This window comes from Suillus subaureus, assembly GCF_016647635.1.
Source record: "Suillus subaureus strain MN1 chromosome Unknown BJ212scaffold_8, whole genome shotgun sequence".
In the NCBI taxonomy this organism is placed as follows: domain Eukaryota; kingdom Fungi; phylum Basidiomycota; class Agaricomycetes; order Boletales; family Suillaceae; genus Suillus; species Suillus subaureus.
This window is the reverse complement of record NW_024538564.1, coordinates 429,842-454,945: the sequence shown is the minus strand read 5'-3', so window position 1 is coordinate 454,945 and position 25,104 is coordinate 429,842. Positions and strand designations below refer to the sequence as shown.

The 25,104-nt window shown below is 49.1% G+C and overlaps 12 protein-coding genes across 12 annotated transcripts; 6 read left to right on the top strand and 6 right to left on the bottom strand.

The window, feature by feature from the left end:
• Positions 1–322: 322 nt before the first annotated feature.
• Positions 323–1,318, bottom strand: BJ212DRAFT_1445746 (Alpha/Beta hydrolase protein; the record flags this gene model as incomplete). The annotated part of the gene is made up of 1 exon (XM_041338150.1): positions 323–1,318. One exon carries the CDS (start codon positions 1,316–1,318, stop codon positions 323–325), a length of 996 nt encoding a protein of 331 aa, XP_041195591.1.
• A 598-nt stretch (positions 1,319–1,916) lies between these two features.
• On the bottom strand, positions 1,917–4,291 carry BJ212DRAFT_1339304 (uncharacterized protein). Its single transcript, XM_041335057.1, has 10 exons — positions 3,989–4,291; positions 3,612–3,936; positions 3,575–3,583; positions 3,340–3,523; positions 3,116–3,285; positions 2,912–3,066; positions 2,502–2,860; positions 2,296–2,424; positions 2,135–2,226; positions 1,917–2,050 (listed from the first exon to the last, which is right to left on the bottom strand). The coding sequence occupies exons 1-8, from the start codon at positions 4,124–4,126 to the stop codon at positions 2,385–2,387; spliced, it is 1,380 nt and encodes a 459-aa protein (XP_041195590.1). The 5' UTR covers positions 4,127–4,291; the 3' UTR covers positions 1,917–2,050; positions 2,135–2,226; positions 2,296–2,384.
• On the top strand, positions 4,292–5,807 carry BJ212DRAFT_1567544 (uncharacterized protein; the record flags this gene model as incomplete). Its single annotated transcript, XM_041341990.1, has 5 exons — positions 4,292–4,641; positions 4,694–4,753; positions 4,804–4,974; positions 5,025–5,174; positions 5,212–5,807. The coding sequence occupies exons 1-5, from the start codon at positions 4,320–4,322 to the stop codon at positions 5,805–5,807; spliced, it is 1,299 nt and encodes a 432-aa protein (XP_041195589.1). The 5' UTR covers positions 4,292–4,319.
• A 114-nt stretch (positions 5,808–5,921) lies between these two features.
• Positions 5,922–6,888, bottom strand: BJ212DRAFT_1266492 (nucleophile aminohydrolase; the record flags this gene model as incomplete). Its single annotated transcript, XM_041330574.1, has 6 exons — positions 5,922–6,109; positions 6,167–6,256; positions 6,310–6,494; positions 6,549–6,670; positions 6,723–6,800; positions 6,853–6,888. 6 exons carry the CDS (start codon positions 6,886–6,888, stop codon positions 5,922–5,924), a joined length of 699 nt encoding a protein of 232 aa, XP_041195588.1.
• Positions 6,889–7,057: 169 nt separating this feature from the next.
• Positions 7,058–8,447, top strand: BJ212DRAFT_1552606 (COP9 signalosome; the record flags this gene model as incomplete). The annotated part of the gene is made up of 6 exons (XM_041341923.1): positions 7,058–7,162; positions 7,216–7,285; positions 7,355–7,436; positions 7,486–7,758; positions 7,809–7,920; positions 7,972–8,447. 6 exons carry the CDS (start codon positions 7,058–7,060, stop codon positions 8,104–8,106), a joined length of 777 nt encoding a protein of 258 aa, XP_041195587.1. The 3' UTR covers positions 8,107–8,447.
• BJ212DRAFT_1552602 (proteasome subunit alpha type-3) lies at positions 7,968–9,251 on the bottom strand (the record flags this gene model as incomplete). Its single annotated transcript, XM_041341922.1, has 7 exons — positions 7,968–8,346; positions 8,400–8,512; positions 8,560–8,703; positions 8,757–8,858; positions 8,910–9,033; positions 9,093–9,127; positions 9,183–9,251. 7 exons carry the CDS (start codon positions 9,249–9,251, stop codon positions 8,190–8,192), a joined length of 744 nt encoding a protein of 247 aa, XP_041195586.1. The 3' UTR covers positions 7,968–8,189.
• A 119-nt stretch (positions 9,252–9,370) lies between these two features.
• Positions 9,371–12,644, top strand: BJ212DRAFT_1339285 (uncharacterized protein). The gene is made up of 10 exons (XM_041335056.1): positions 9,371–9,683; positions 9,732–9,886; positions 9,935–10,060; positions 10,108–10,182; positions 10,236–10,328; positions 10,378–10,828; positions 10,879–11,219; positions 11,270–12,002; positions 12,050–12,186; positions 12,239–12,644. Exons 1-10 carry the CDS (start codon positions 9,396–9,398, stop codon positions 12,336–12,338), a joined length of 2,499 nt encoding a protein of 832 aa, XP_041195585.1. The 5' UTR covers positions 9,371–9,395; the 3' UTR covers positions 12,339–12,644.
• Positions 12,645–16,580, bottom strand: BJ212DRAFT_1339280 (P-loop containing nucleoside triphosphate hydrolase protein). Its single transcript, XM_041335055.1, has 8 exons — positions 16,043–16,580; positions 15,215–15,977; positions 14,886–15,162; positions 13,986–14,832; positions 13,353–13,936; positions 13,252–13,288; positions 13,114–13,199; positions 12,645–13,055 (listed from the first exon to the last, which is right to left on the bottom strand). The coding sequence occupies exons 1-8, from the start codon at positions 16,542–16,544 to the stop codon at positions 12,942–12,944; spliced, it is 3,210 nt and encodes a 1,069-aa protein (XP_041195584.1). The 5' UTR covers positions 16,545–16,580; the 3' UTR covers positions 12,645–12,941.
• A 118-nt stretch (positions 16,581–16,698) lies between these two features.
• Positions 16,699–17,820, top strand: BJ212DRAFT_1297741 (PI31 proteasome regulator N-terminal-domain-containing protein; the record flags this gene model as incomplete). Its single annotated transcript, XM_041332627.1, has 3 exons — positions 16,699–17,025; positions 17,076–17,753; positions 17,803–17,820. The coding sequence occupies 3 exons, from the start codon at positions 16,699–16,701 to the stop codon at positions 17,818–17,820; spliced, it is 1,023 nt and encodes a 340-aa protein (XP_041195583.1).
• A 245-nt stretch (positions 17,821–18,065) lies between these two features.
• Positions 18,066–19,062, top strand: BJ212DRAFT_1478439 (uncharacterized protein; the record flags this gene model as incomplete). Its single annotated transcript, XM_041339711.1, has 4 exons — positions 18,066–18,250; positions 18,336–18,537; positions 18,595–18,791; positions 18,846–19,062. The coding sequence occupies 4 exons, from the start codon at positions 18,066–18,068 to the stop codon at positions 19,060–19,062; spliced, it is 801 nt and encodes a 266-aa protein (XP_041195582.1).
• Positions 19,063–19,334: 272 nt separating this feature from the next.
• BJ212DRAFT_1297739 (uncharacterized protein) lies at positions 19,335–22,891 on the bottom strand (the record flags this gene model as incomplete). The annotated part of the gene is made up of 13 exons (XM_041332626.1): positions 19,335–19,387; positions 19,441–19,470; positions 19,529–19,689; positions 19,747–20,036; positions 20,147–20,595; positions 20,638–21,221; positions 21,274–21,653; positions 21,681–21,820; positions 21,869–21,956; positions 22,013–22,138; positions 22,189–22,253; positions 22,293–22,792; positions 22,845–22,891. The coding sequence occupies 13 exons, from the start codon at positions 22,889–22,891 to the stop codon at positions 19,335–19,337; spliced, it is 2,913 nt and encodes a 970-aa protein (XP_041195581.1).
• Positions 22,892–23,324: 433 nt separating this feature from the next.
• Positions 23,325–25,087, top strand: BJ212DRAFT_1552572 (pyridoxal phosphate-dependent transferase; the record flags this gene model as incomplete). The annotated part of the gene is made up of 9 exons (XM_041341921.1): positions 23,325–23,461; positions 23,514–23,752; positions 23,800–23,989; positions 24,039–24,180; positions 24,237–24,330; positions 24,379–24,650; positions 24,703–24,776; positions 24,826–24,880; positions 24,930–25,087. The coding sequence occupies 9 exons, from the start codon at positions 23,325–23,327 to the stop codon at positions 25,050–25,052; spliced, it is 1,326 nt and encodes a 441-aa protein (XP_041195580.1). The 3' UTR covers positions 25,053–25,087.
• Positions 25,088–25,104: the final 17 nt, after the last annotated feature.

The following is a 25,104-nucleotide window of genomic DNA, read 5'->3' as shown; positions in this document are numbered from 1 at the left end:
TGCACCTGGGAGGATGTGTCAGTGATACGAAGCGGGTAGATAAGAGTTACGTTCATATCAGTGCAAGTTGGTCGTTAGATGGTCTACTGTGGTCTGACTCATCAGCATCATGGCATGCAGTCGATCAAAAATTAGATCGTTTCATTCCCGTGTCCTTCCAATCCAATACAGACCCTGGTTCACCGGAAGTTGATTCACGCTGAACCTGCGAGAAAAAATGAAGCTCTATATCCCAAGGAACCCGTCATAGATATAGCAACACTGGAAGTACCTCCCGGAGCACGATACATATGTCTCGTGGACAGTGTTGTGGCATAATCGACTATTGCTCAGGCTCGTCAGCTAGAAACTCTGCCCATACCTCATCCATGTGGTATAAAATACTCATATGCCCCCCATCAACGTCTTTGATCCGCGTATTCTTATAATTAGCAGCAAGATAGTGTGCATAAGCCACCGGAGACATGTCATCGTCCTTGCTCGCTGTAAGTAGGATAGGCGGACGAGAGTGTTCCTCATCCAATGCGTCAGGCCGGAAACCCCAATCCGAGTGCAGAAGGGGCGGCGTAAGTATAAAGCCTGCCCAAGACTTGGAGATGCTCTTCATGACATTCTTAGCCATTTTCCGCACCGTATCGTCTGGCACCATCCCTCGTTCCTCACTCCACTTCGCAAACTCCTCCCGCTCCGCTTGATCCATGACGTCAAAAACAGTTTCCCGCAACGACGCCTCTGCGCCTTCTATGGTCGACAACTTTCTCGCCAGTACGAATTTCATCAGATGAGAGAGAAGGTTGAATGGTATGGAGTGCCCGATGGGGCCAGGTAGGATATATTGCGTCCACGTCATGTGTTTGGCGTAATCTTTGTGGTACCGAAACGGGCTGAACGCGCCCAAGAGTAGCATGCCTAATATGCACCGGCCGAATGGGAACTTGTCATACGGTGCACCATACAATATCTGTGCAGGCGCTGTGCCGAGCGAGCCCCCTGCAAGGTATAGTTTGATGTCACGGCCGTTGGAATCCGGATACAAGTGGGACAATAGCGCGGTCATGTCACTTGTGAGACAGTCGCGGTATGGTGTCGACGGAGGAGGAGGTGATGTGTTGCCCCATCCAGGCAGGGTGGGCGTGATGAAATGAACATTCTTGCTCAGAAGGACATGAGACGTCTGGGACGCATCCCCGACAGTGAAAAAACCATGCATGTAAAGAACGACAGTCTTGCTGGATAGGTTTCCTGCTTCCGCGTATGCCAAGGTACGCCCATCGGGCAGAGGAAGAAAACTCTCCTCAGAGCTTATGTCTGTGGACATGAATTAAAGATGATGGTGCTGGCGGATCGTATCGCAGCCTGACAACCAGTATTTATGCCTGTCAGCAGGCCGCTGGTGTGAATCGGAAAAGGAAACACTCCTCGCCGCCGCCCGCAGCACAGGCCCAAGGAGGACAAGCGCCGAGTATTTTGATGAGCAGAACCAATACGCAGCGAACGTACAGAGCAGAGCTGCGCTGCAACAGGCACCGCAGCTTTAAGTTATGACTGCGCGTAGGGCCGCGGTTAGCCATTTCTAGGGAAACGAGACAGCTTCCAGCTGCGAGTCACAGATGTAACAAGATTGTTCTGAAATTCTTGTAACCTCGTGAAGGAACAAGCTTTATCTGCGTCAAGGCAAGCAAAGTAGCTACAAGCCGTCATGGTAAAAGTCAGCTCGTTCTAGTACCAGCCACGAGCTGTAGCATCACAAATATTATGAGTGTGTCGTCCTTGAGACAATCACGTTTGTGACATGAGACCGTCTGTTGAGCCAAAGAAAGCGTCAGTGTGAATTTTAATACAAGTGTCCGTACCGGACCGGACCGCGATGCGGCTAGCTGAGGGCACGAGGTGGCGCAGCAGCCCGCTGCCCATCTTCTCTAAGTCCTAGCTGTCAGGTCTCAGTCTTCTTACACCCACCCGCCACTTTCAGATCAGCGCAACTGATCATAACGATACTACGATACGACGTAAACTAACAAGCAAACAAATTACATTTGTCCGACACAGTGTACGCTTGACTTGGTCCCAGGGAATTTCCTACTCGAGACCCAAAAATCTCGGGTGGATGATGCCTGATTCTTGAGATGTGCAGATTCAGCAAGTTACATCCATGCATATGGTCTTATCCGCGAAACGAATGTGGAAAAGGATGACAACCCGGAAAGTCGAATTCAATCAATGATTGTAAGTACCTGTTTGATTTCTTCAATCCTGTATTCAAAGTTTCTAATTTTAAACTAATGAATTTGCGAGATCCAATACCCAATGTTTATCAAGACTGGCTCTAATAGCGGTGTGGACGATGGGAAGTTGGATTATATGCAACCAGAGGGCCTTAATATTTAATCAGGCAGCATACCTATAGTACTTCGCCAGCTAATGCTACAAGGTGGATGATGTAGTAGCGGTGATAAGAAGCTTATCTCATTTCCAATTCTGCTCTGATAGCTTTTTCAAACTTCGCACAATCAATCACTGTGCCTTCCCTTCTGCTCGTCTCAGCAGCAAATACGGTGAGATGACTCTTGAGCACCTCGGAGACATCGGTCCCCAGTAGTTCTTGATTGTTCGTGCGCACGGCCTCGACAAAAGTACGGATAAGACCCAAGTCTCCGCCTCCGTGGCCACCACCTTCATTTTTCGGGTGGTGCGTCGTCTTATGACCAGTGCGGAAGTCGGTGACAGTAAAATTATTCATATCGCCAACTATCTCGCCATGCGTGAAATGCAACCGTGTCTGACGTTCGCAAATCAATGAGGTGTATGCCACCATCGTAAATGAGACAGTGGCTCCTGATGAATATTCGATATTTACAACCTAGAAATATAGCATTAAGATGCCACTTTGCGAGGGAGAATCGACTTGTACCTGATGATCACATACATCGTTATCGCTTTCGTACACGCATTGTCCGTAAGGTCCATTGCGCAGAGCATCGGTAATATTCTCTATGTCCGGTATTCCATCCACAATAGTGCTGACTGGCCAGTGGGTATTTCCGCGAGAAACAGGTTCCAGGTATACTGCGTAGTTCCACTCAGTTTATATGAAACGAAGTTAGAGGTGATCTACTTTTCTTTGCACTGTATGGGCAATCTTGTTCTATTGAACATTCCAAGCAGCGAGTTGCAGCGCCTGCTGCGCGAGGCTTCTTCTCCTTGCGAAAATGCTGTAAAGAGCCGAACGAAGATACTCGCGTCGGAATCGCAGGGGAAAGCCAGTGACAGAGAATGTCTATATCACTTGCGTACCCGATCCATTAAGATGATATGCACGGTGAACGAAGACTTACTTACTGGCAGCACTTGGTCATGAGAGAAAAAGAACTTTTAGATTCCTTCTTCCAATGGCCCCGAACGAAAGAGTGAGCAAAGTGAAAGTAACCAACGGGCTCGATGTGAACCACGTTGATCAGCTCACCCAACTGTCCTGAACGGACCACTTCGGTGATGGCCTTGCTGTAAGGAGAGTAACGCAAGACTGCCGTACGTGAGGTTTGAAGTTTATAGCACGACAAGTGATATAGCTCACCGTGACCAACTCCGTAAATGATACCAGCGTTCTTGACTGCCTTCTCCTATTTCGAGGCAGTCTTGCAGACTTGTAGCCATGGGTTTCTCGCAAAGTATATGGTACCCCTGGGCTGCGAATGCCGATACCACTTCGCAATGCATGTGGTCTTGCACCGCAACAATTACTGCGTCCACAAGACGCTTCTCAATAGTTTGAATGGTGTCAGCGGAAGCCTTTAAGAGTTCCTGCCAGTCGTTGAACACAAGGGTCCGATCGAGCTTATGATTATGGGCAAAAATATCGCGGGTCTTTGGCCTTGGTTCTGCAATAGCAACGACCTTGCACTTCTTTGGGTGATCAAGGGCGTATGCAGCATAGTTCTGCGTACAACCGTTAGTGCACCATGAGGAGAAAGCACGATTGACTTCATACAGTCCCTCTCTGACCACAGCCGATGACAGCCAACGTGACAGGTTCATTTGGTAGGGATGTCATGATTGCAGACGGGGATTCGTTGGACCTGATGCTCGAGCGAGACCACAGGGACTTTATAGGGTGCAAACGCGACATGTGCCACCAGGTCACTTGATGATCCGATATGAAATGCTAAATCTGAACAGGATTAGGCGCAGGACCTTATCACTGTACCATGAATGGTATCAGCATTCTGTTGTGCGTCGCAGCAGTGGTCGCAGTCGTGTAAAGGGTGTCCACGGTGATTTTGGCGAGTTTACTCAGGGTTGTCACAGTCGAGCTTTAGTGCATGCCTCGCTTACTTCCACGTTTGCTCAAAATCTTGCAAGATGCTCCAGAGCCCAATACGCTGAGCAATGGATATACACGTTACAAAAAGCGTGTTTCTATGAAAAATACGATTCCAGAGACGCCTACTTTCACTTCAGAGGGCAGGACTCGCTCGATTTTGTTGGACGACGCAAACCCAATCACCGAAGGCCATCTTTATAACAGACACAAGTCACTACCACCCAGGGTTCGTCTCGTGAAACCACTACAAGATACCGGAGAGCATGATCATCCGCGGGAAATGACGGATGAGGAACGCGAATGGTGGTCCAGCCCTTACCGTGCGTTGGGTGCACCGTTTCTATTGTTCGTCTACTTATCGCACTGATGCAGTCAGAATGCTCGCTTCGCCATTGCGAGAATGTCAAATAACGCGTAAAAAGCTACCAAGTGGTGCGTGAATAGCAGAGTCTCATGTTACACCTCCTTAATCCCACTCTTAGACTTTCTCATTCGTCTGGCACCTGTGCGCCTCCCAGCCTCTCAGGGAGTACGCGAACAACAGACACTAGTTCCAGATGGTGTCGAGCATCCTAAATTCAAGCCTCGTCGATCCACACCTGCGTGCTATATTGTATGCTGGAAAGATGCCGTTCCATATGCAAGTTCTAGAAGTGCGTGACGACTTGCAACTTCATTCCAGCCACAACTGAGCTAGTCTCAGTCCCGCTGCGCAAAATCTCACAGAACTTGACTGTGGCGCCTTTGCTATCGGTGCGCATCGGTTATCAGCTCCGTTTACGAGTCCTGCAGGAACTAGAACTTCTTACTAAAAGGCTTGCTGCGAGCCCTTTGGACGACTCCGAGGCGGCTGGTGCTCCGAAGACTCACCCGTTCCGAATGGAATGTAGTTCGGCAAACTAACTCGATACCTCACAAAGATGCAGTGGCCCTGATAGTAGTGCCCCCAGTCAATCGGAACCCAGAAACAAAGGAGAAGCCACAGCCCTCCGCACAGTTGGACATCGCTGATATTGTGCAAATCGATACTGACAGCTCAGAAACCTCATCGCGGCGTCTTCCCCCCCTCTCCATTATCCATCCAATCACGGATGAAGATCCAGGTTCTCCTCTTCTTCCAAATGCGCAAGCTCCTCTCTACCACGGCCTGTCCTTGTTTCCTGCCCGACCACAGCGAGCAGCACTACATAAAGCGCTCTGCAAGCTACTTGAGGTAGAGCGTAGATCACGGTCGTGCGCACTTTCGGCCTCTGGTTCTTCCAAACATGAAAAGTCCTCGCGAGTCCGTGGTGATGCCAAGGGAAGCCATGCGTTCCTGCTATGTTCGAATCAGCATACTACCAAACGGGCGGATGTTGTACCTTTGGCAGTAGCTCTCTGGAGATTGCGGATGTGGGAGGGGCAAGCTTACGGGTCTGCTACTGAGACGAGTCACTGGGAGGTTGATGCAGGATGGAGGTTATCCTGGGCAGAACGGATGTACTGAACAGCCATACCGAGTGTGTATAAGTACTCAGCCATGACATTTAATTACGAGCAACATTAATCAGGATGCCCACTTGCGTGGAAGGGTCTTGTGGTTTTGCATAAATCTACACATCTACTCGATAGCCATTGCGGTCTGTTCCACGCTCTTCTTCACTGGCCCTGACAGTACCTCACGACCTTCCCAGAACTTGGGGAGTTTGTCGCCGGGAACAAAGAGCCGCTCGACACCGTCCTCTGTGATCACGCACATGCGGATGACACCTCCTGATGAGCCGTCTCTTGCCATCGCAAGTGCAAGGGCTATGCGAAATAATTAGATAAAAGATAGAGAAGTGATGATGGTGGTCAAGCACGCACTGTTTTTCACAAATTCGACGGTCTCATCCCGTCCCCACCCATCTTGGTATGTAGCATCACAGTAACCGTACACATATGTTGAGCCAGAGCCTGAAAGATGCTATAACTGACTCGGTGTCAAACATGAAACATGCAAGACGCACCTCCAATGGCCCACGGCTGGCGGAAAAGCCCTCCGCCTAGAGGAATGTTATATACACTTGGACCGACCTCCTTGTCCCACCCAGCAACGATGATACCCGCGCTGAGGGCATCCTTATTATCATAACAAATATCCTGGAACATGCCCGCAGCCGACGAAACTGGAGGGTGGGCGCCGTGGATTTGTCTAATAGGTGCTCAGTACAAGCAAATTCGTGACTGTTAGGAGATGAAGACGTACGTATATAGCTGCAGGTAGTTATGTACTATATCTGCGACTGCTTGCGTGTCAGCTGCAGATCCTGAGCGACAGCAGTATATCCGATCGTGGACATGCGTGAGCTTGTCTGTTACACGGTTGGCCTTGGATTTGTAGAGATGAGGAAGTGAACAGTGAGTGGGTAAGAGTGCGCACGATGTAGCTTCCAGTTGTCGTACGACTGTCGGCGCCGATGACGACGCCCTTGTCGAATTGAACTGCCATGATAGAGGTCTGCCAATGGCGTGCATTAACGATAATAGAATAATGATTTGAATGTTCATACCCCGAGATTGACCTCTCCGCTCTTGAGCCTGTTCATATCAATGCGATCCATGCTGCTGCTGTCGTCGTGTGTTATGAAGAAGTGTAATAACAATCTTGAGTTGTGGTTGAGTAGCTAAGTAGCGCTGACGCGTCTGGACGCGTGTTCTCTACTTACTTGTTTCTGATTTCCATTCATCGAACTTGTAACTTTTGTTATAGTCACAATGGCTTCTCAGAAATTGGCTACACTATACAACGAGCTACAACGTGCATTTGATGCGCGACCGTCAGATCTGAAGAAATGCGGGACGCTGCTAGCTCAGCTAAAGGTGTGACCAAGTTGATCCAAAGCTTTGTGCATACATGGCTGACTTCATGATAGGTTGGCTTGATAGAAGCAGGTCTATTGATCCCCCAAGGAGAAACAAATCTCCATGACTTGGTCGTTGCTCGTACGTTAGAATGGTCTGTGATGTACTATGTGATGACACTGGGATAGGCGATATCCTCGAAATCGGTAGTCTTCTGGAGTATAAGAGCGAAAGACGTCCCTTCGTTTGATAGATATTTCTCCCAGCTTCACACTTTCTACACGGACTTCAGGTATGCATAAATCTTCTACCCCAGATTAGGTTTTCCTCACAGGCATCAGATCAAGCCTCCCTCCGTCGAAGCGTGAATTCGCAGTCCGGGGCTTGAACCTCATCCGTCTGCTCACACAAAACCGCATCGCTGATTTCCACACTACCCTTGAATCACTTCCACTTCCTGCTGATGAGATCAACACAAATCCATACATCAGACACCCAGTAAATCTCGAGCGCTGGCTCATGGAGGGTAGCTACAGCAAAGTGTGGAATGCCCGTGAGGAAGCACCGGCGGAAGAGTACAAATTCTTTGTAGACAGTCTTATGGGCACCATTCGGTGAGCTGTTTTCTGCTGGCCTGATCAACGTCACTGAGGGTTATTGCCAGGAATGAGATTGCCAGCTGCGAGGAATCGGCGTACGATAGCCTCCCTTTGAAGGACGCTGCAACTCTGCTATTTTTTCCCTCGCAGTCTGGGTTATTGGTGTTCGCTCAACAGGTAGGCACTTTTAAAGTCCCCAGAACCCTCTCTTACTGATCTTATTTACAGCGCGGTTGGCAGGTAGATCTGACGGCTGGCATGATAACATTTGCAAAGAAGAATGATGAACAGGTAGAGATTCCAACGCAGAAGCTCATTGCAGCAAACCTGGCGTATGCTCGCGAGCTTGAGCAAATTGTATAGACACTACTTAATATTTGGTTCCTTCACACAAAACTTTCCGGGCGAGCTGAGGAATGATGATATCAAGCGTGCTATTGTCCGAATTACTCAAAGGTCTCCAATGTCTCCTTTGCTTTCCTCTTTGCCTCTTCGAGGAGGTCGTCTGGTACAGGCAAATGAAGGTTGTTTGATTCAACACCAACCCAAGTCATCTCTAGCTCAAATTCCTTCTCTTTGTTGTCGTCATGGACGAGGTATATTCTGCGGTGAAGTATTTGGGTGAGAAACCCAAACACAGGTGACAGACAACGTACATTCTTGCAGCTTCCATGACGGCTTCACGCATCGACAGTTCTAATAGTTTAAGCTTCTCCAGCTCGGTCTTGGCCAGTTGACGGCCTTTGCCGACTGCTGCACCGTGATATCCCTGGTATATTATCAGTAACGAGATGGTTTGATTTGCTATGCGCTCACTAGGCAGACACCACTAGGCTCGACGATATACAATGAAGGACCGCTCTTGTCGACGCCACCAAAGATCGTACTGACGCCGAACGGACGGACAGACGAGTACAACGTATAGGTTTGGGCATTCCAGCTCACAGAATCTGACAGGGCCTGACGACAGCGGATGAGTATAACACATTGACGTTCTAGCGTAATCTGATCACCTTCACAGTTAAAGGCTCTCTCCACTGTTTTCGAGTCTGAGCCCCCGCATCACGAGCCAGCTGTGATATTTTCCTGCCATCGGCGAGAAGGCCGGCAGATGCCTTGAGCAGACATTGTACGCAAGCCCATTGAGAAATTTAACAGGCACTCACCATACCTATATGTTTGTCTACTGTTTGAATGCGTCGGTTAGCTCCTGGGACAAGGAGCTTGGAGTGTATGAGCTTCTCCACCGCAAGGACGACACCATCCTTGACGCGTAGCCCGATCGCAGTGCTGATTTAACGGAGCGGACTGTTAGCAGTAATGACAGTACTGAAAGAGAGCTTAGATACCCTGAGTTCTCTACCGCTTTGTTGGCGTATTCGACCTGAGGTAACAAGATTGAGAACATCGCACTGCTAGGCGAGTTTCAATGATTTCACCTGAAATATACGGCCATCTGGTGAATATGTGCTAGCTGAAAGATCGTAGCCTGTCCCGATGGAAGTCATGGTAGTTAGTATGCAAGTAAGCTGTCTTCGTACGCGCAAGCTCAAGCGCGTCAGCCCGTGTGAAATAATAACCGAACCAGGTCAGGCGCGTTTCTGAGCCGATTCGTCTTCACTCCCTCTTCGCCGACGCGACTAGTATTAACTATGACCCAAGATGATTGGAGCACAATGCTGGAAGGACATCCAATATTTACATTTCCAAAAGGCTATGGAGGACCAACGGGACAGTCAGAGGAGTCGCTGGAACTGTCTACGAATACACTGAAGAAATCTATGATTGAGGGGCGTTTGAAAGATGGGCTCCCCCTTTCAGGACGCCGTCAGGTTATGGTCCTGAAGGACTCTGATCTAATCGTAGCTGCTGGATGCGAACTGAGAATTACTTCCCTTTCGGACTCTAAGCTTGGGAGGAGTACGAACAAGTCGTTCAAAGTACGTGCTAATTCTGACAATCCTCGCCGCGGCTCACCGCCGGAGAAGATCTTGAACACCCCAAATATTCAATTTGGGATCCACCAACTCGCACTGAACCCAAGCGGGAAGCTCATAGCTGTGGCAGGAGCATACCAGGTTGCAGTTGTGGTCCTCCCTCGCGCTGGGTATTCCAAGCTTGTGCCTTCTTCTGTGGACTGCAAGTAAGCGAGCGATTTTTGTATGAATGTTAACCTAATCCATTTGCAAAGGTCAATCCAAGTAGGATTTTTCTACCATCACTCGCATTCGTCTGCCCCCATAGCCAAGATTGAATGGCATCCATGGGGCGAAGCAGGATCCACTCTCATGGTCATGACTGTCGATGGGAAACTAAGGTTTGGTTTATAATGATGAGTTTATTATATTCACTAACTTTTTTCAGAGAGTATGACATTTCGGTCGATACTGAAGAGCCCCAACAAGTTCTGTCCTTTGTTTCCGAGAAGAAGACCTCAAAGTCATATCTAGCTGAAGATCCAGCCGAGCGCGAGGTCGGATCATTCACTCTAGGAAAGGGAAAGCAGACTGGGGCCCGCTCACCGTCTATGCCGTTATGAGGTCAGGAGACATCTATGCTATATGCCCCTACATGCCCAAAAACGCGTAAGTTTTATCATCTCTCGTGTGACACTACTTCTTAATCGACTCTAAGATCTGTACCATCGTCTTATGTCCATGCCCTCGAGTGTTTTATCTCCGCCAAACAAGAGTTTTTATCCCAGGGAACATCTAGTGGGATATCAGCCCTTTCGACGCTCTACGACTACCAGCGGAAATATGTCACAGCCTTGCTGAAGCAACTTCCACCGGGAACTGTGTACCCAGCAATCTCTCGCTCCTTCTCTATGCACCCTCCCATGACCATCAAAAGCCAACCGATGCGTCAAGGGCCTTTCCTCCTCCAACCTTCGCCTCGTTCATTGGAAGACAGTGAAGGCGGTGATGCAACGGATATCGCGTATCTTGCTTTCATCCGTGATGATGACGACGAAGATACAGGCGAGACTGAACGTCTTGGAATTGTCATTGTCAGTTATCAAGACGGTAAAGTTGATGTGTGTCTAGACGTAGAGAAAGTTGAAGCGCGGTGGGAGAGTAAACAGGTTTGTCGTCGAATTTGTTGTATCATTGCTGCTTATGCACGCGACTCCAGGACAAATCTCAGGATTTGCCTATGCTAGCGGTCTACGAGTGCATAGACTTGGACTTGATTTCCATGCTGAAACAGACAGCTCCTTTGTCATCGGGCACACCCATTCTCGACCTCCTTCAAGCAAACCACCCTGTCCTATTGATGGATCCGATACATGACGATACTGTCTATGTCTACCATGCTTTTGGCGTTCATGTCCTTGATTTTGGAGACCTGCTGCAATGTCTCACCAGCGGACTCCGCGCAGATGACGACGATGGTGTTGCATTGAATCAAGCATTGCAAAAGTCGGCAGGCACGCATGTCGTGCCCTTGCTGAATACCTATTCAGTGGACCGAAGGTATGTGGATGAATAAGCCTCTACGATCTTAATGATTCACCAGTCAATAGATGCTCGAATCCGATTATTGCTATATCTGTACCAAACGACGTCTATCTCTCATACAGTATCCTAATTCTTACCTCCGTCTTCCGCTTCACATCCTTTCCCCTCAACCTTCGCACCGATCTTTCTCTCTCTCGGACTTCTCCTCATCTTCCCGACAAAAATAATACTTCTGGGACGGAGGATTTTCTTGCGCCCATTGAAGGACCATTGGCATACATCTCGCTTCTAGGCACGGAGCCCTTCGTGCCACCTCCAGCGCTTTCACGTCCCTCTGGCCTGCCTAGTAATCCTCGTATCGCGGTCGGGACTCCAAACACCAAAACAGATTTTGTGCTCACCCCTGAAACATTGCGATATCTGGGTTCAACCATTGAAGGCTTGACGTCACAGATCCACGAAATTATCCTCGCGTACAAAGCCACAGAAGTACGAGCCGAACTGCAGGCGAAGGAATTTGAGCGTCAGCAACAGAAGTGTAGTGTAATGCTTGATCTCATTGAACGACTGAGCGGCTCGCGGAATAGCGAAGTCAAAGAGCGGCTCGAGAGAATACGGGAAGCATACAGGGCGCTGGCATCGAGGCTGGATCACAGACTGCAGACGCTTATGCAGCAAGCATCGCCGAAGCTTAGTGAATACGAGACGAAGTGGTTTGGGGAATTACGGAGGATGAAAGCGGAGATCGCTGGGACGGGCAGGTACGACGAGCAATCGCTCGCTGCGCGGACATCACTGGTAATTATTTTTACCGTGGGTTTGGATCTTAGCTGACTATTGCGTAGCTCAAGCGCGAGTATGACCGAATATTGCCCAGCTTGAATGACATGGCTGCGAAAGAGGCAGAGCGCAAGAAGCATTTGAGTGAGAATGGACTGGGATTATCCCAGGCTTTCCAGTTTGGAGAGCGATCAAATCAAGAGTATACACTTCGAGTTGAACTAGCAACTTCTAAGCTAACTTGATTGTTATAGGCGCACCAAGATAGCCGAGCTGGAGGAAGAGATCGTGAAAATGGCGTCGAAATTGGAACTTTCGTTGGCTCGCCCACCATCGCTGCGGGAAAGCCCCTAGGACAACTAGTTAGCACTTTCCATCTTTGATCTGTTGTATTTTCTGTCTGCTTAAGAGCATGAATAATCGCTGCAGGATACCGCTAGGGTTATTGTTTCGGTTCACGACTGCCCAGTACTTCGAAGTTCCAAATCTTGACGTGCAATGTTTTAATCATATCGCATGTACCTCTTGCTCACTTCGATTAGTCACATCAACCGCAGCCGTAGCACTTTCTAAGGAAGCTATATCAGATGAGCCAAAGACTTTGGCTCGTCCTTCTAAACTGTATCAGGCCACATCTATCCCCCCGTATCAGCCTGTAAGTCTGTTGAACTTGAATTTGATTGAGTTGAAGTACTTTTTCGATGTCACTTTGTGTTAGACTTATTCATAGTACAAAGGCTAAAATTAAGGTGAACGAAGGTGAAGGTTCTACTACGAAACTTGAACACAAGCAATTCCTTGCTTGCTATCTGTACTTGAGGTATACATCACCGAAAAAAATGGCCAGCAGCACGTTAGCCATGAATATCTACACAGCCTAAGTGCTACTTAACAAGCAACTGTCGAGGCTGCACGACACTACACATCGAAACAGCGACCAAATTAACACCCAGAACTCTACACAACGCTGTATCTCCCCGCGACTGCCGTGGGATTCCGCATTTCTGCTTGCAGTGCTGCAGCAGACGCTTCGATGAGTAAACGTTTGATCTCTCGCACAGCTTGTTCCACCTAAAAGGGAGTCAAATCAATTGACCACGCTGAGTAACGCGTGACGAAACGTGCTCACCCTGTATTCCTCATTCGACTCGATCAGGAGATGGAGTTTGGGTGGTCCTTCCAGAGGAGGCTCTTTCCCAGATTCGTAATATATGCCTGTTATTATCAGGTCAAATCCAAATACTGAACAGTATGTTTCTGGACAAACCTTTGTTGGTAACTGATGCGCCTGTCATGTCGATAAGCTGACGAAAGGGACAAATGTGAGTATATGGCCGAAAACCAAGCACGTAGCTGAGAACAACGCACCTGAACCATGGTTTCCTTGTTGGTAACCCTCCATCTGGCCTTCTGTGGGTAGTCATTGATGGGTATGATCGCGTGGAAGTCTGTAGAGTCGAGGTTTGCTTTCCTGAGACCACTTTCGTCTGCCTGGATCTGAGACTGCAAGACCAGCCTCGTTGCTTTCATCTGTGCGTTCAGCTTTGCCATGACACTGAGGGCTTGCTTGTGCGCAGCTGTGTCTTTCCCTGCACGCGCAGCAGCGTCCTGAGCAGCTTTAAGTGACGCCTGAAGTTTCTCTTCTTCCTTCGCATGTGCGAGTCGCCTGGCAGCTGCAGCTGCTCCGGCCACTCCAAGTAAGCCCTTCGAAGAATCGGGAGCGGGGCCGCGCTTGATTTCGACTTTAAAGTTGCCGAATGTCATATCATCGCCAGCAGCAGTAGGGGTCTTGACAGCAGCTTCATCCACCTTCTCTTCTTCGGGTTCACCGTAGGCTTTTCGTTCTGCCCGATCTTTAGCCTCACGCTCCTTATCGAGCCTATCAAGACCTTTTCCACCAAATCCTGAGCCTGCGACTTGCGCCTTCCCAGACTTGACCTTTTCCAAGAAGCCTGACGACGTAATAAGCATAGATTGCGGATACAATAAAGCGAAACATACCGTTGGCCAGTTCCTCAAGCTCACTCGGAACAGCTGCATTACTTGCCTTAAGCGCACGGTAGATATCAACAGAGTACCTTTCTTGTTCAGGAGTTATGAATGTAACACATGTGCCTTTATTACCCGCTCTCCCCGTACGGCCAGCACGGTGAACATAGTCTTCCATATGATTAGGTGCGTCGTAGTTGATAACAAGCTTAAGCTGTTTGACATCCAAACCACGGGCAGCAACAGAAGTGGCAATGACGATGGGAACAACTCCGGATTTAAAGTCGGCAATGGTAGAGTCACGATCAACCTGATCCTTGCCTCCATGCAGGGACATGCACAAGTACCCTTTACGCATAAGGTCGCGGAGCAGGTTATCAGCAGCTTCCTGTCTGTCAACAAAGATAAGAGTGCGACATTCAGGGTCTTCGTTGTACATCTGCCCCAGGATATCCAAGAGTCGATTGAACTTGGATTCCTCGGGACGCACTTCGACAATCTGCTCGATCTCCGCAGCGACCACAGAACGCCCGCCAACAGTGATTTCAAGAGGTTTCTGTAGGATTTTCCTTGCGAGAGAGTCCATTTGTTTTGGGAATGTCGCAGAAAAGAGCACTGTTTGGCGGTCAGGTCGAATGTTGTTGATGATCTTCATGACTTGGGGTTCGAAACCCATGTCAAACATCCGATCAGCTTCGTCAAGAACCACATAAGTGACACGCTTAAGGTTTGTCACCCGGCCAGAATTGGCAGTGAGGAGGTCGATCATGCGACCAGGTGTGCATACAATGATCTCTGCACCCTTCTTCAGCTCAGCAATCTGGTCCTTGATCGGGGAACCACCATATGCGCACACAGCCTAATGATGCAGAATAAGATATTATGGATAGATCAAAAACACGAAAAACATACGCGAAGGTTCATCACCCGCAAGAATGGTTTGCATTCTCGATGGATTTGCACTGCCAGCTCGCGGGTAGGAGTCATGACAATGGCAAGAGGGCCTTCCATCTGCTCCAGGGGCCGCTGATCCTTGATATGACGGAACAAAGGGAGGAGAAATGCTATGGTCTTCCCTGAACCTGTCTTTGCTACACCAATGACGTCGCGACCAGACATAATTGCGGGGATAGCTTGAGCTTGAATGGCGGTTGGTGCCATATAATTGAGGCGTTTGATGACGTCCAAACTTTGAAATACGTCAGCCAAAGACTAAACATGGAAAAGTAGTTGATACCTACCAGCTGGCTGGAAGACCAAAATGACTCCACTTGGTCACTGGCCGCGGGCAGTCAATGCCACGTATTTTGATGCCGTCGAGTTCTAGTCGCAAGAGGTCAGCTTCTTCATCTGTCATAGCAGCAATGTCTGGAGGAGGAACATAAAATTCCTTCCGGAAGGGCTCATATTTGACACGAGAATGATCGACAGCGGCGATATCCTTCTTTTTTGCCTTCTTTGCCGCAAGAGCAAGGATGTCTTCAGGATTAAGGTCGGTGGTGTCAAGCTCGTCTTCCACAACAACGGCCTCCACGACTTCATCCTCTCCATCATCACCCATACGTTCGGCGAGAGGTTTAGAAGATATGCCTTTGCCACCGTTCATCTTCTTCAAGTCTTCCTCGTCGACTTTCTTCACTTCAACCGATACATTTGACATGAAGGCATCGAGGGGGTCGATCGCGTCCTCGTCCTCTTCCATGGCATCTGCAGCCTTGCTTTTGATCGCCTGGTCCATCCTGTTCGCCTCTTCGTCGTCGTCGTCAACTTCCAGGTCGCCAACACTAGCTTCTCCATCCGCCATTGTCATGTCGACAGCAGGCATTTCGCCAAGGGTCTCAAGCTTCCGCTGCTTGGTCTCGTCCGAATCGTCCATGGCCGCAGCACCCTTTGATACTTTTAGAACTTCAGGTTTGAGGGGAAGACCTTTCAGCCCAAGACCTGTTAGGGCTGCACGGTTCAAAGAGGTCCCAGGTTTGGCAGGTGTTGTGGTCGGGGCAGGAACTAGTAAGGCGTGGATCAAGTGGTGTGAAATCATGAAGTGCCACTCAAATTAAAAATGTGCTCACCTGGCGCAGATTTGCCTGCAAGAGCCATGGCTTTGACTTTAGCCTCGTCGAGAGCCTTCTTAGCTTCCCGGTCCTTCTTCCAAGCCTCAAGTTTTGCCCTCTTCGCCTTGAGTTTCTCATCCTCAGGTGGGGGAGTTTGCGTGGCACCCACAGCTGCTTGAGATTTTAGAGGAGGGGAAAGCGGACGTCTGTCCCGGTCTTTGCGGTCTGTTGAACGAGAGCGCCGGCGGTCATCTCTTCTGTCATCTCTGTAACTGTCACGGCGCCTGTCGTCTCTGTGTCTATCATCGCGATACCTGTCGTCACGATAGCGGTCTTTATCACGTTCCCTGTCACGGTCTCTCGGGCGATCACGTTCCCTGTTATCACGTTCGTCGTCGTATCTCCTGCTAGGTCTTTGGGTATTCCGCCTAGTCGGCGAAGGAGACCGAGGTGAACGATGAGATGGTCTTACCCTTTTGTTTGACGTTTCCGGGGAATATGATCTATCCCTGCGCACCATGCTTGTATACAACGACTTGGTGGTAGTGGTCTTGAAGTAAGCGTTGTTTGGTCTTGTTAGTTCTGGAAGGTCTTGACTAATAAGTAAGCTGCGATCATCCCAGACCTCCCAAACGATTATCTTGCTTGCTTACACCACTTGCAAGACTCGGTTCATGGCTAACAACGTATTGGACCCTTCAGCACTTGTTGGAATTCTTCTTAACTTGCTGCCACTGACAAACAAGACCTTGGCATCTCCTCATGATGGTTTGGCAGCGCTTGTTCACACAGCCTTTTCTGCACTTTCGTTTCGTTTGATTGCAACGGATGATACATCTTCCGCGAAGGAGCACTCTAATAACGTCCTTCCTGATGATTGGAACACCAAAGGACTGGTAGATCGTACCTTCCGTTACAGGCATGACCAAAGCGGTCTTGAGTTTGTTGTGAAGGTCATCAAGCTTGGTCAGCGTACATTGATCAGTGCAATTGCTGTCGAAGTGCGTCAGCTCCTATGGTTTCGAACATTAATATTTAATTAGAATTTTAGAATGACAAGTCTGTGTCTCTGGATGTTGCAACAAACGACTTTGTCTCACCGTCGTTTTACCCCTATGACGCAGCCAAGTCGGACGCCCCGCCGCTGGTCCATGGCTTCATTTCGTCCAACCGTATCACGGATTTCATATCTCAGCTCAAGCTCAAAATAATACAGAAACTTATTCCGGGACTGCGCAAAGAAGGATATATCGAAGAAACTGAGGATTCATCCAGTAATGCTGGACCTGCTCCCCGTGCCGAGAATCCCCCTCCTGCCCGTCCACGACCAGACTCGCCACCTTATCCAGATGACCCATACCACTTACCGCCTGGTTTGCGACCCCGTAATCCGCTGGAGATCGGTCGTCGAGACCTTGATCCCTTTGGTGGTATCAATCCTTTCCAGCCTCCTTCACTATTCCCCGGCAATGGAGGAGACGGGATGTTTGTTGGTCCAGATCACCCGATATTTGGAATGAGAGGTAACCGGGGACAGGAGATGCGAGGGCCATGGGGTGGAGACGGCTATCTCCCTCCTATGGGTGCCCCACCAGGCGCTCGTTTTGATCCAATAGGACCAAATCCTGGCCCCTTCAACCCAAGTTTCAACGGGAGACCCCGACGTGGACCTCCAGGAAGTGGGAACTCGAGAGATCCTGATAATGACGAGTTTATGCCCCCTGGAGCCGTGAGTGTGTGCTGCAGTAAAATCATTGTAGATGCTTACCTTGAAACAGGGAGATATGTTCATGTGAGAACGATGTGAGAAGCTGTAAATTTTGTATGACTGATGAATTGTAACGAACTTTGAGAGCAATAACTATGACTGTGAGGATATGCCATATGTTGTATTCTCTCCTAGTTAGCCGCTAGTATAACGTCGGAACTCGTTGTGTATCACCGGTATTCCCAAAACGGCAACGTGCTGGATTAAGCGGGCTATAAAGCCGGTCGCTCATAGCCCAAGAGCAGCAATAAGTATCACCCTCACTAGCACACCATGCCCCCCCTTCGCGCACACAGCCCCCAATTACAATCCCCTATATCTCCAATGCGTCCCAAGAAGACCGTGGTGCTCCCAGGCTTTCGCGCACCTCCAAAGCCCAAGCCCAAATCCATCACTCAAATGACTGCGCGAGAGCTACATGACCAGCACGATCGGAATGCAAGACTGTTAAACTCGTCGTACGTGGATTTTTGCCCCCAGGTAATTCGCGATGATGGTAGCCTCCGTGGCTCCACTATTAACCTCGTGCACATCTGCTTTTAGATCAGCCTGCACGTCCGCCCTCGGACAACGCCTTTCGGCCGAGCAAGCAGCTATCGAATCTCGCCTGCTCGATTTCGAGGGCGTTGAAGAAATTCGCAACGGTCTTAAGAAGACTAATATCAATGCCGACGAGATCATGATTGTCGACCAACCGCGCATGCCTCGTGTAATCGATGCCAAGCATAGGGCACTGTCCCGCTACGTAAGTGTATGTGTTTATATGAGTTTCGATCGCTCATAAGTCCTTGGGACACTCCAGGCACCCATCACACCCAATGGTGCTCAACAAGTTAGCTCCCTGAGTCTACAAGAAGCAATAGAGCTGGAGCAACGCGCCCATGCCCAAGACGCAGCGAGACAACAACGATCAGATGAACGTAAGAGGCGGATAGGGCTCCCAATCAGAGGGGAAGTTCTTTCCAGAGCAGAAATGGATGCACGGATGAGGGCATTCATGTGAGCGTTTTCTTACCCACCAATCTTCATGCTAGTTCTAAATAAAATGAACAGTAGCTACAAGCCGACGGACTCAGACCTCGAAGATGATATGGATGAGGACGATGAAGATGATGAAGACCCGTCAACATGGTTCGAAGACGACCAGGATGATGGTGTCAAAGGTCAAGACATCATCGAACCGGACTACGAAGAACTCTCTAGCATTATCCGGGTTGATGAGAGCAGAGCGCGATACAGCACCTTCTTCGAACCCAGGGATGGTGATTGACATGTATAGCATAATCCATATAATATGTGAGATATGCACTATTTTACTTGTAGTCGTATTATGTGACGTTAGAAAAAGTGTGTGAGTGCATGTAATTTGAGAGTGTTCGATCAACTAAACAACAGAACTGGGTATGCCAACAGATATTCTGTGCGTCTTTCCTCTACCGCGCGTGAATGGGGCAGCTTCTACCTTTCTTCAGCCACGAGGACAAACAAGCTAGATCGAGTCACTATTGATCAGCATGGCTGTTGCTTACGGAAAGCAAGTGCTCACGGACCATTGTGGAAACTACAGAAGCAGCTGAGTCTCGCTACAACGGCGCCTGCATTTACCACGTCAGTTATTTGACCCTTGTGAGATATAAAACCTGCATACCCTCTGTAAACTCCTCTAGGCAAATGACACCTGTGGAACCATAACTACTCGCATCATGGTCGCACAAGAGTAATAAAACAAAACTTACATTCGACACCCAGAAGTGCGCTCTCGCCAGGTAACTTATACACCAGATATTTAGCAGCTTGAGGTGTTGTCCCAGCATCTCCTTCTAGACAAATCTTCACGTGGGCTTCTTGTTCTGCCGGAAGTCCAAGATCTGCAAGACTAGTGCTGCACACAGGGCACCTGGGATCATCGCCATCATCACCAACAAGTTATGGTATCACCAAGGACCTGACTTACTCTGCAAGGTCGCTTAGTTGTGAACTAGACTCCTGCCTGTGGAGCTGTCCAGGGGTCATGAGCCTTCTTTGATCGACTACGATTCTTTCCATGGTAGACGAGGTGGAGCCTGAGAATCTGGTGGGGAGACTGGCATTGATCTCATCGTTACACCCTTGACAGACGCGCTGAGTTGAAGAGGATGCTGCGGATTCCGGGAACACAGGGTCACGAACAATGACGGAGGGATCAAGGAGTGCTCGATGAGAAGAGCAACGGTCACAAAAAATCCGACCACACTTGCGACAATGCTAACGAAAGGTCAGACGACGGAAGAATAAGTGGGGGCAGCGGTTAATCTTACATGCTGGGAAGGATTACAAATCAATCATTAGAAAAAAGCCGACATAGTAGGACTTACTCTTCTTAAAAGAAATCCGAATCGCCGATGACAATCATTACAATTAGAAACCATGTCATCTCTTTCCCATTGCGCATGGACTTGGTAAGGCGTCGGGGCAGTCCACCTGGGACTTAAGACTTTCTGAGGTGCTTCATGAGTGGGCACGCGGAAGTCAGGTGCTTGAGAGAGGTGAGGAGTCAAATCTGTAGGTGGACGAGAAACGGAAGGACGGGGAAGGTATTCCGTAGAAGCTGGGCGGGCAGACGCGCCTGGAGGCGTATAACCAGGATAGCGGAATCCCTCTTCGTCGTCGTCATCGTCTTCCATATCATCGTCATCTGGACCAGAAATAAGCAATCTTTGATTACCAGCTGCGAGTCGGCGACGCTCCAGCTCTCTGCTGTAGGCATTGAGCAGGACTTCAGCCTGAGTTTTTCGTTCCGTATCATCATCGCCTTGGATAACATCTGATTTAATGATGCATCAAGAGACCGTATTAAAAGGCTTACTAAGAATGCCCTGTCGCAGTTCAGTAGTTGCACGTTCAAGTTTGGCAATGGCACGCCTTGCTTCGACAGCAGATAAAGTCTCCCCACCGACGACATCATCCCGTTGAGTTCCGACCAGATACCGAGCACGAGAGACATAATCCTGGGCGGATGACAGTCTTGTGGACGTCATGGTTCCGAGTTCCTGTCCTTCGCCTTCTCCAAAGTCGCTCTGGTCGTCCTCGGTGAACGGGACGAGAGAGCCGTCAAGTGCAAGATGATACATGGCACCATCTGGCTCCTGGAACGGTAGAGGTGGGATGTCAAGCCTACGACGCATCACGCGAACCCAGCGTCTGCGTCTGACCCACGTCGGAGCACGTGCGGTCACAGATACAGAGGTCACAGAGCTACTGCTGCTTGCACGGCTGTGGCTTCTGGAAGGAGTACCCAAGCTGGCTGTCATGAGCCCACTCCCGCTCAGTAAACGCTGAAGCTGAGGAGGCGGTTCGGCAGTCCAGATTTCATCGGGTGAGGAAAAGTCCTGTGCATATTGCCAGGCTGCCTCCACATCAACCCCAGGGTAATCCAATGTCCAATCAGACCTAGAAGACGAATTAATAAGCATGCTCGTAAAAACAACCTGCTGGTCCTCACAGCCAGAAGTGACTTCTTTCGGTGTCCTCAGTGGAGGGCCTGTCCTTAGAGCTTGATTCTGGTAATGTCCAAGGATCCTCGGTCAACGGAAGCTGGACACCACTACGCCAGGCAGTAACTAGTTTGGCGCCCGCGTCATTTGGGGAAGGCAGTTTCAACTCGAATAGTGCACGCCGGCCCGGCTTACCAAGGCCAGAGTGTGTCCACTTTGGCTTCCCACCAGACACTGCCAACGTTTTCAACCGCACGTCCAGGCACTGGTTCTCGTAAAGGATCAAGGGAACGGTCGTGTGCACCGCGAGAGGGTTGTACGGGACAGTTGTTCCGCGCCATCGCTCTGCTTCTGATTTTTGCAGGATCTGGGAGACTTGAGGAAACGCCTACAATAATTAAGAAAGTGAACACACCTCACATATCCATACCTCGAACACGGCAGCAGCAGCGTCATATGCAGTCTCACCCCAAATATTCCGGACAAGGGGATTTGCTTCTTGCCTTGTAAGTAGATATATCACGATAGGCGAGTGTCCTTTTGACGCCGCATTCACTGGCAAGGCGTTTGAGAAAATAGGGAACAAAAATTTTGAACGCATACTGAGAGGAGTCCATCCACCTTTACTCTGAACGTCCACACTAGAAATACCTCCATGCTCGCATAACCACCTCACAATATCAAGATAACCCTAAGATGCAATAAGCGTAAGATTCTTCGCAGGATGATGGTATCAGTAAGACATACTTTTGAACAGGCGTTATGAAGAGCTGTCCAGCCATCGGCATCGCGAGCATTTACGTCTGCTCTATCTGGTAGTAAATATGCGATAATTGGTAGGTGGCCATGAAGAGCGGCTTTGTGTAAAGCAGTCTTGTGACCATGTCAGCGTCGGTGTATGTGGACCAGAGGTCTTCACCTACTTCTCCTTCGCGGTCCTCTAGATCTGGAATTGCACCGCAATCTTCTACCACTGAGACGACAGTGACTTGAGCACATATAAAGAGTAATGAAAGTTATTGCTCACGCCACGTGACAATGTCCAAGTAACCTCGACTAGCTGCGGCATGTAAAACAGTGAAGCCTGTTCGAGAGGACGCATCATTTGACAGTGAAAAGGCCTCAACTTCACCGCCTTGCGAAGCTGTTTGAAAGAGCTTCTTCAAAAGAGACAGGTCCCCAGAAGAAGCAGCCGCAGACAAAGCTTCCAACTGAGCAGGAGATGGATGAGGTTGGGTCGGTGCAGCTGGTGGAGATACTGGAGATGTAATTACATCTACTGGCACCACAGGAAGTGAAACAGGCAATTGTTCTTGCTCTGTTTCCGGATCCGCATTGGAAGTCGCCACTTCCTCTGAGGCAGGTGGCCTCCCTCCACTAGTGACAGCGGCAGTCTCCTCAGTGGTTCCAGGGTAAACAAATTCCTCCTCTTCCGAGTCTGATTCAGGGTATGTGAATCCTTCCTCGTCACTGTGGTCAGAAACGTCGCTAGCAGTTCGGGACAGCTGTGTATCAGACAAGCAAGACCTGACAATTGTCAGTATTTAAGGACGCGTTCGCAAGGCAAAAGAATGCGCACTCCTCGATAGTCCCTAAATGAGGCTTGCCCAGTTCTGGAGTGGCCATGATGAATCGAATTAATGCGTTTCTGCTCGTACAACCAATGCTCGATGATCAGTGACAAGTTTCTACTGTGGGAATTAATTGCCATATTTGGATTTAGCTGAAAGACGTGTAGACTGACCACTTGCCAGCGTTAGCGTTAACGTCGATAAGACAAGATGCTTGCCAAATACTTGCCAGTGAGTCCAAGATGAAACTTCCAAAAATAGATTTTCACTGCGGGTTTGGAGGGTGCAAATGTTTCGTTTCCATCGCATTCAATTCAATTTCGATGTGCTTATAATGGCGTTTTTAATAATGGCGGGGTCATATATATTGCACCCGCCGTGATCCAATAAAGTGAAAAGATAGCATGACTCTATGGAAATCATCGGCTTTTCGTACGATTCAACGTCGACTTTCTTCACCTCCTAACATCAACACTCAATACCGTTTAATGACATCCATCAGTAGAACTTTGGTTCAGGACGGTGGCAAGGGGGCCCTTAATGGCGATCGCTCCAACCTCATTTCCTTCTCCTCACGACTTCGTGGTGGTCGAGCGCTAGCGCAAGACGTGTGGTCGATCTACAAGTAACATCCATATCTTGTAATAATTGGGTACTAGTTCATCGATCCTCTCTAGTGCAGCGAACCTCCCCGCAGACTGTATTAATCTTGGCCAAGGGTATATGAACTTCCCTCCCCCGAAATGGGTCACAGATGCCGCCGATGAAGCTCTCGGCTCCGTTTTGCCAAACCACTACTCGCACCCAAAAGGGCGCATTCGTCTGCGGAACGCCATTAAGAACTTTTATGAGAAGTCCTTTAATAGAGATCTCGATGTCGAGACTGAAATTCTCGTAACAAGTGGAGCAAACCAAGGTTTGTCTAGTTTCATTCTACCAATCTGTCGTTTAGGATTTTTACAGGACAGTATTCCGTTTTCACCGCCTTCCTTGAGCATGGAGACGAAGTGATCATGTTTGAGCCCTTCTTTGATCAATATCTGCCATCCGTCACCTTCAACGGTGGAACGCCCGTCTACGTCCCCCTTCATCCTCAAGCGGATGATGGGACACCAAATAATAACAACTGGAAGATCGACTTTGATGAATTGCGGTACGTAGACTGATCTGTTGGATCAGGAATTCTATTTACAACCTTACAGCCGTGCTATCACTCCAAAAGCAAAAATGATTATCATTAACACCCCTCATAACCCCGTTGGTAAGGTCTTCACGAGAGAAGAGTTGGAGAAGATAGCTGTTCTCGCAGAAGAATTTAATCTTCTAGTGATGGCAGATGAAGTGGTATGTTTCCTGTTCGTGTTGCTAGAAGTTTGTTGCAACAATTAATCGCCTTCCAGTATGACTGTCTCGTCTTTGATGGAAAGGAGCACGTCCGCTTTGCCACGCTACCGGGCATGTGGGACCGCACAGTAACTGTGTTATCTGCTGGCAGTGAGTTGATAATTCAGCCGTAGAAGTCCATCTTACGTTATGTGCCAGAGGCATTTGCTGCCACAGGCTGGCGTGTAGGCTGGCTAATTGGCCCGCCGTCAATCATCATTCCTACCCTCGCTGCCTGCACGCGAATCGTGTTCTGTTCAAACTCTCCGCTACAGGAGGCTGCTGCTGCCGGACTCGAGCAGGCCACGGAACGTGGTTTCTTCGAGAATCAGCTTAAGGAGTATCAGGGGCGACGTGATATACTCCTTAGCGCGTTCGATAAGCTTGGTATGAAATACAGTCATCCCGAAGGAAGCTACTTCGTGCTTCTGGTACGCGCTGGTTGCACCGATGAAATAGCCAACTTACGCGTTTCATCTGCAGGATATCTCACGTGTCAATTTCCCTGAGGACTACCCCTTCCCAGAGTCAGTTCAAGGGCGAGGACGCGATTTCAAGTATGTGCACCCATTTTTGCTCTGTTCATTCTAACCGGCTACGACTCAGGGCCTGTTGGTTTATCGCACTTGAAATTGGTGTATCCTCTATCCCTGTCAGCGAGGTAAGTCAGTACGCTTCAAGGTTGAACTATTATTCATGCAATCGCATAGTTCTATTGTGAGGAGCATTGCACCATCGGCGAGAACTTTGCGCGTTTCGCATTCTGCAAGGATGAGGAGACACTCAGGAAGGCTGGGGAGCGTTTGCAAGGTTTGGCGAAGTATCTTGTATAGGGTCTAGACATGAACGTGCGCTATCAGAGTCCCTATGGAGATACACGCCTAG

Excerpts from the sequence above, each read along its gene's own strand:
- BJ212DRAFT_1339285 (XM_041335056.1), top strand. The coding sequence starts at position 9,396 with ATGACCCAAGATGATTGGAGCACAATGCTGGAAGGACATCCAATATTT. Across the intron at positions 10,061-10,107 it reads ACTGTCGATGGGAAACTAAG|AGAGTATGACATTTCGGTCG; the intron begins GTTTGGTTTATA and ends AACTTTTTTCAG. Across the intron at positions 12,003-12,049 it reads TCGCTGCGCGGACATCACTG|CTCAAGCGCGAGTATGACCG; the intron begins GTAATTATTTTT and ends ACTATTGCGTAG.
- BJ212DRAFT_1339304 (XM_041335057.1), bottom strand. The coding sequence starts at position 4,126 with ATGTCGCGTTTGCACCCTATAAAGTCCCTGTGGTCTCGCTCGAGCATC. Across the intron at positions 3,937-3,988 it reads GCTGTGGTCAGAGAGGGACT|AACTATGCTGCATACGCCCT; the intron begins GTATGAAGTCAA and ends GGTTGTACGCAG. Across the intron at positions 2,861-2,911 it reads ACGATGTATGTGATCATCAG|GTTGTAAATATCGAATATTC; the intron begins GTACAAGTCGAT and ends CTATATTTCTAG.
- BJ212DRAFT_1339280 (XM_041335055.1), bottom strand. The coding sequence starts at position 16,544 with ATGGTGCGCAGGGATAGATCATATTCCCCGGAAACGTCAAACAAAAGG. Across the intron at positions 15,163-15,214 it reads TTTGGTCTTCCAGCCAGCTG|TTTGGACGTCATCAAACGCC; the intron begins GTAGGTATCAAC and ends CGTATTTCAAAG. Across the intron at positions 13,200-13,251 it reads CGCATCAGTTACCAACAAAG|GCATATATTACGAATCTGGG; the intron begins GTTTGTCCAGAA and ends TGATAATAACAG.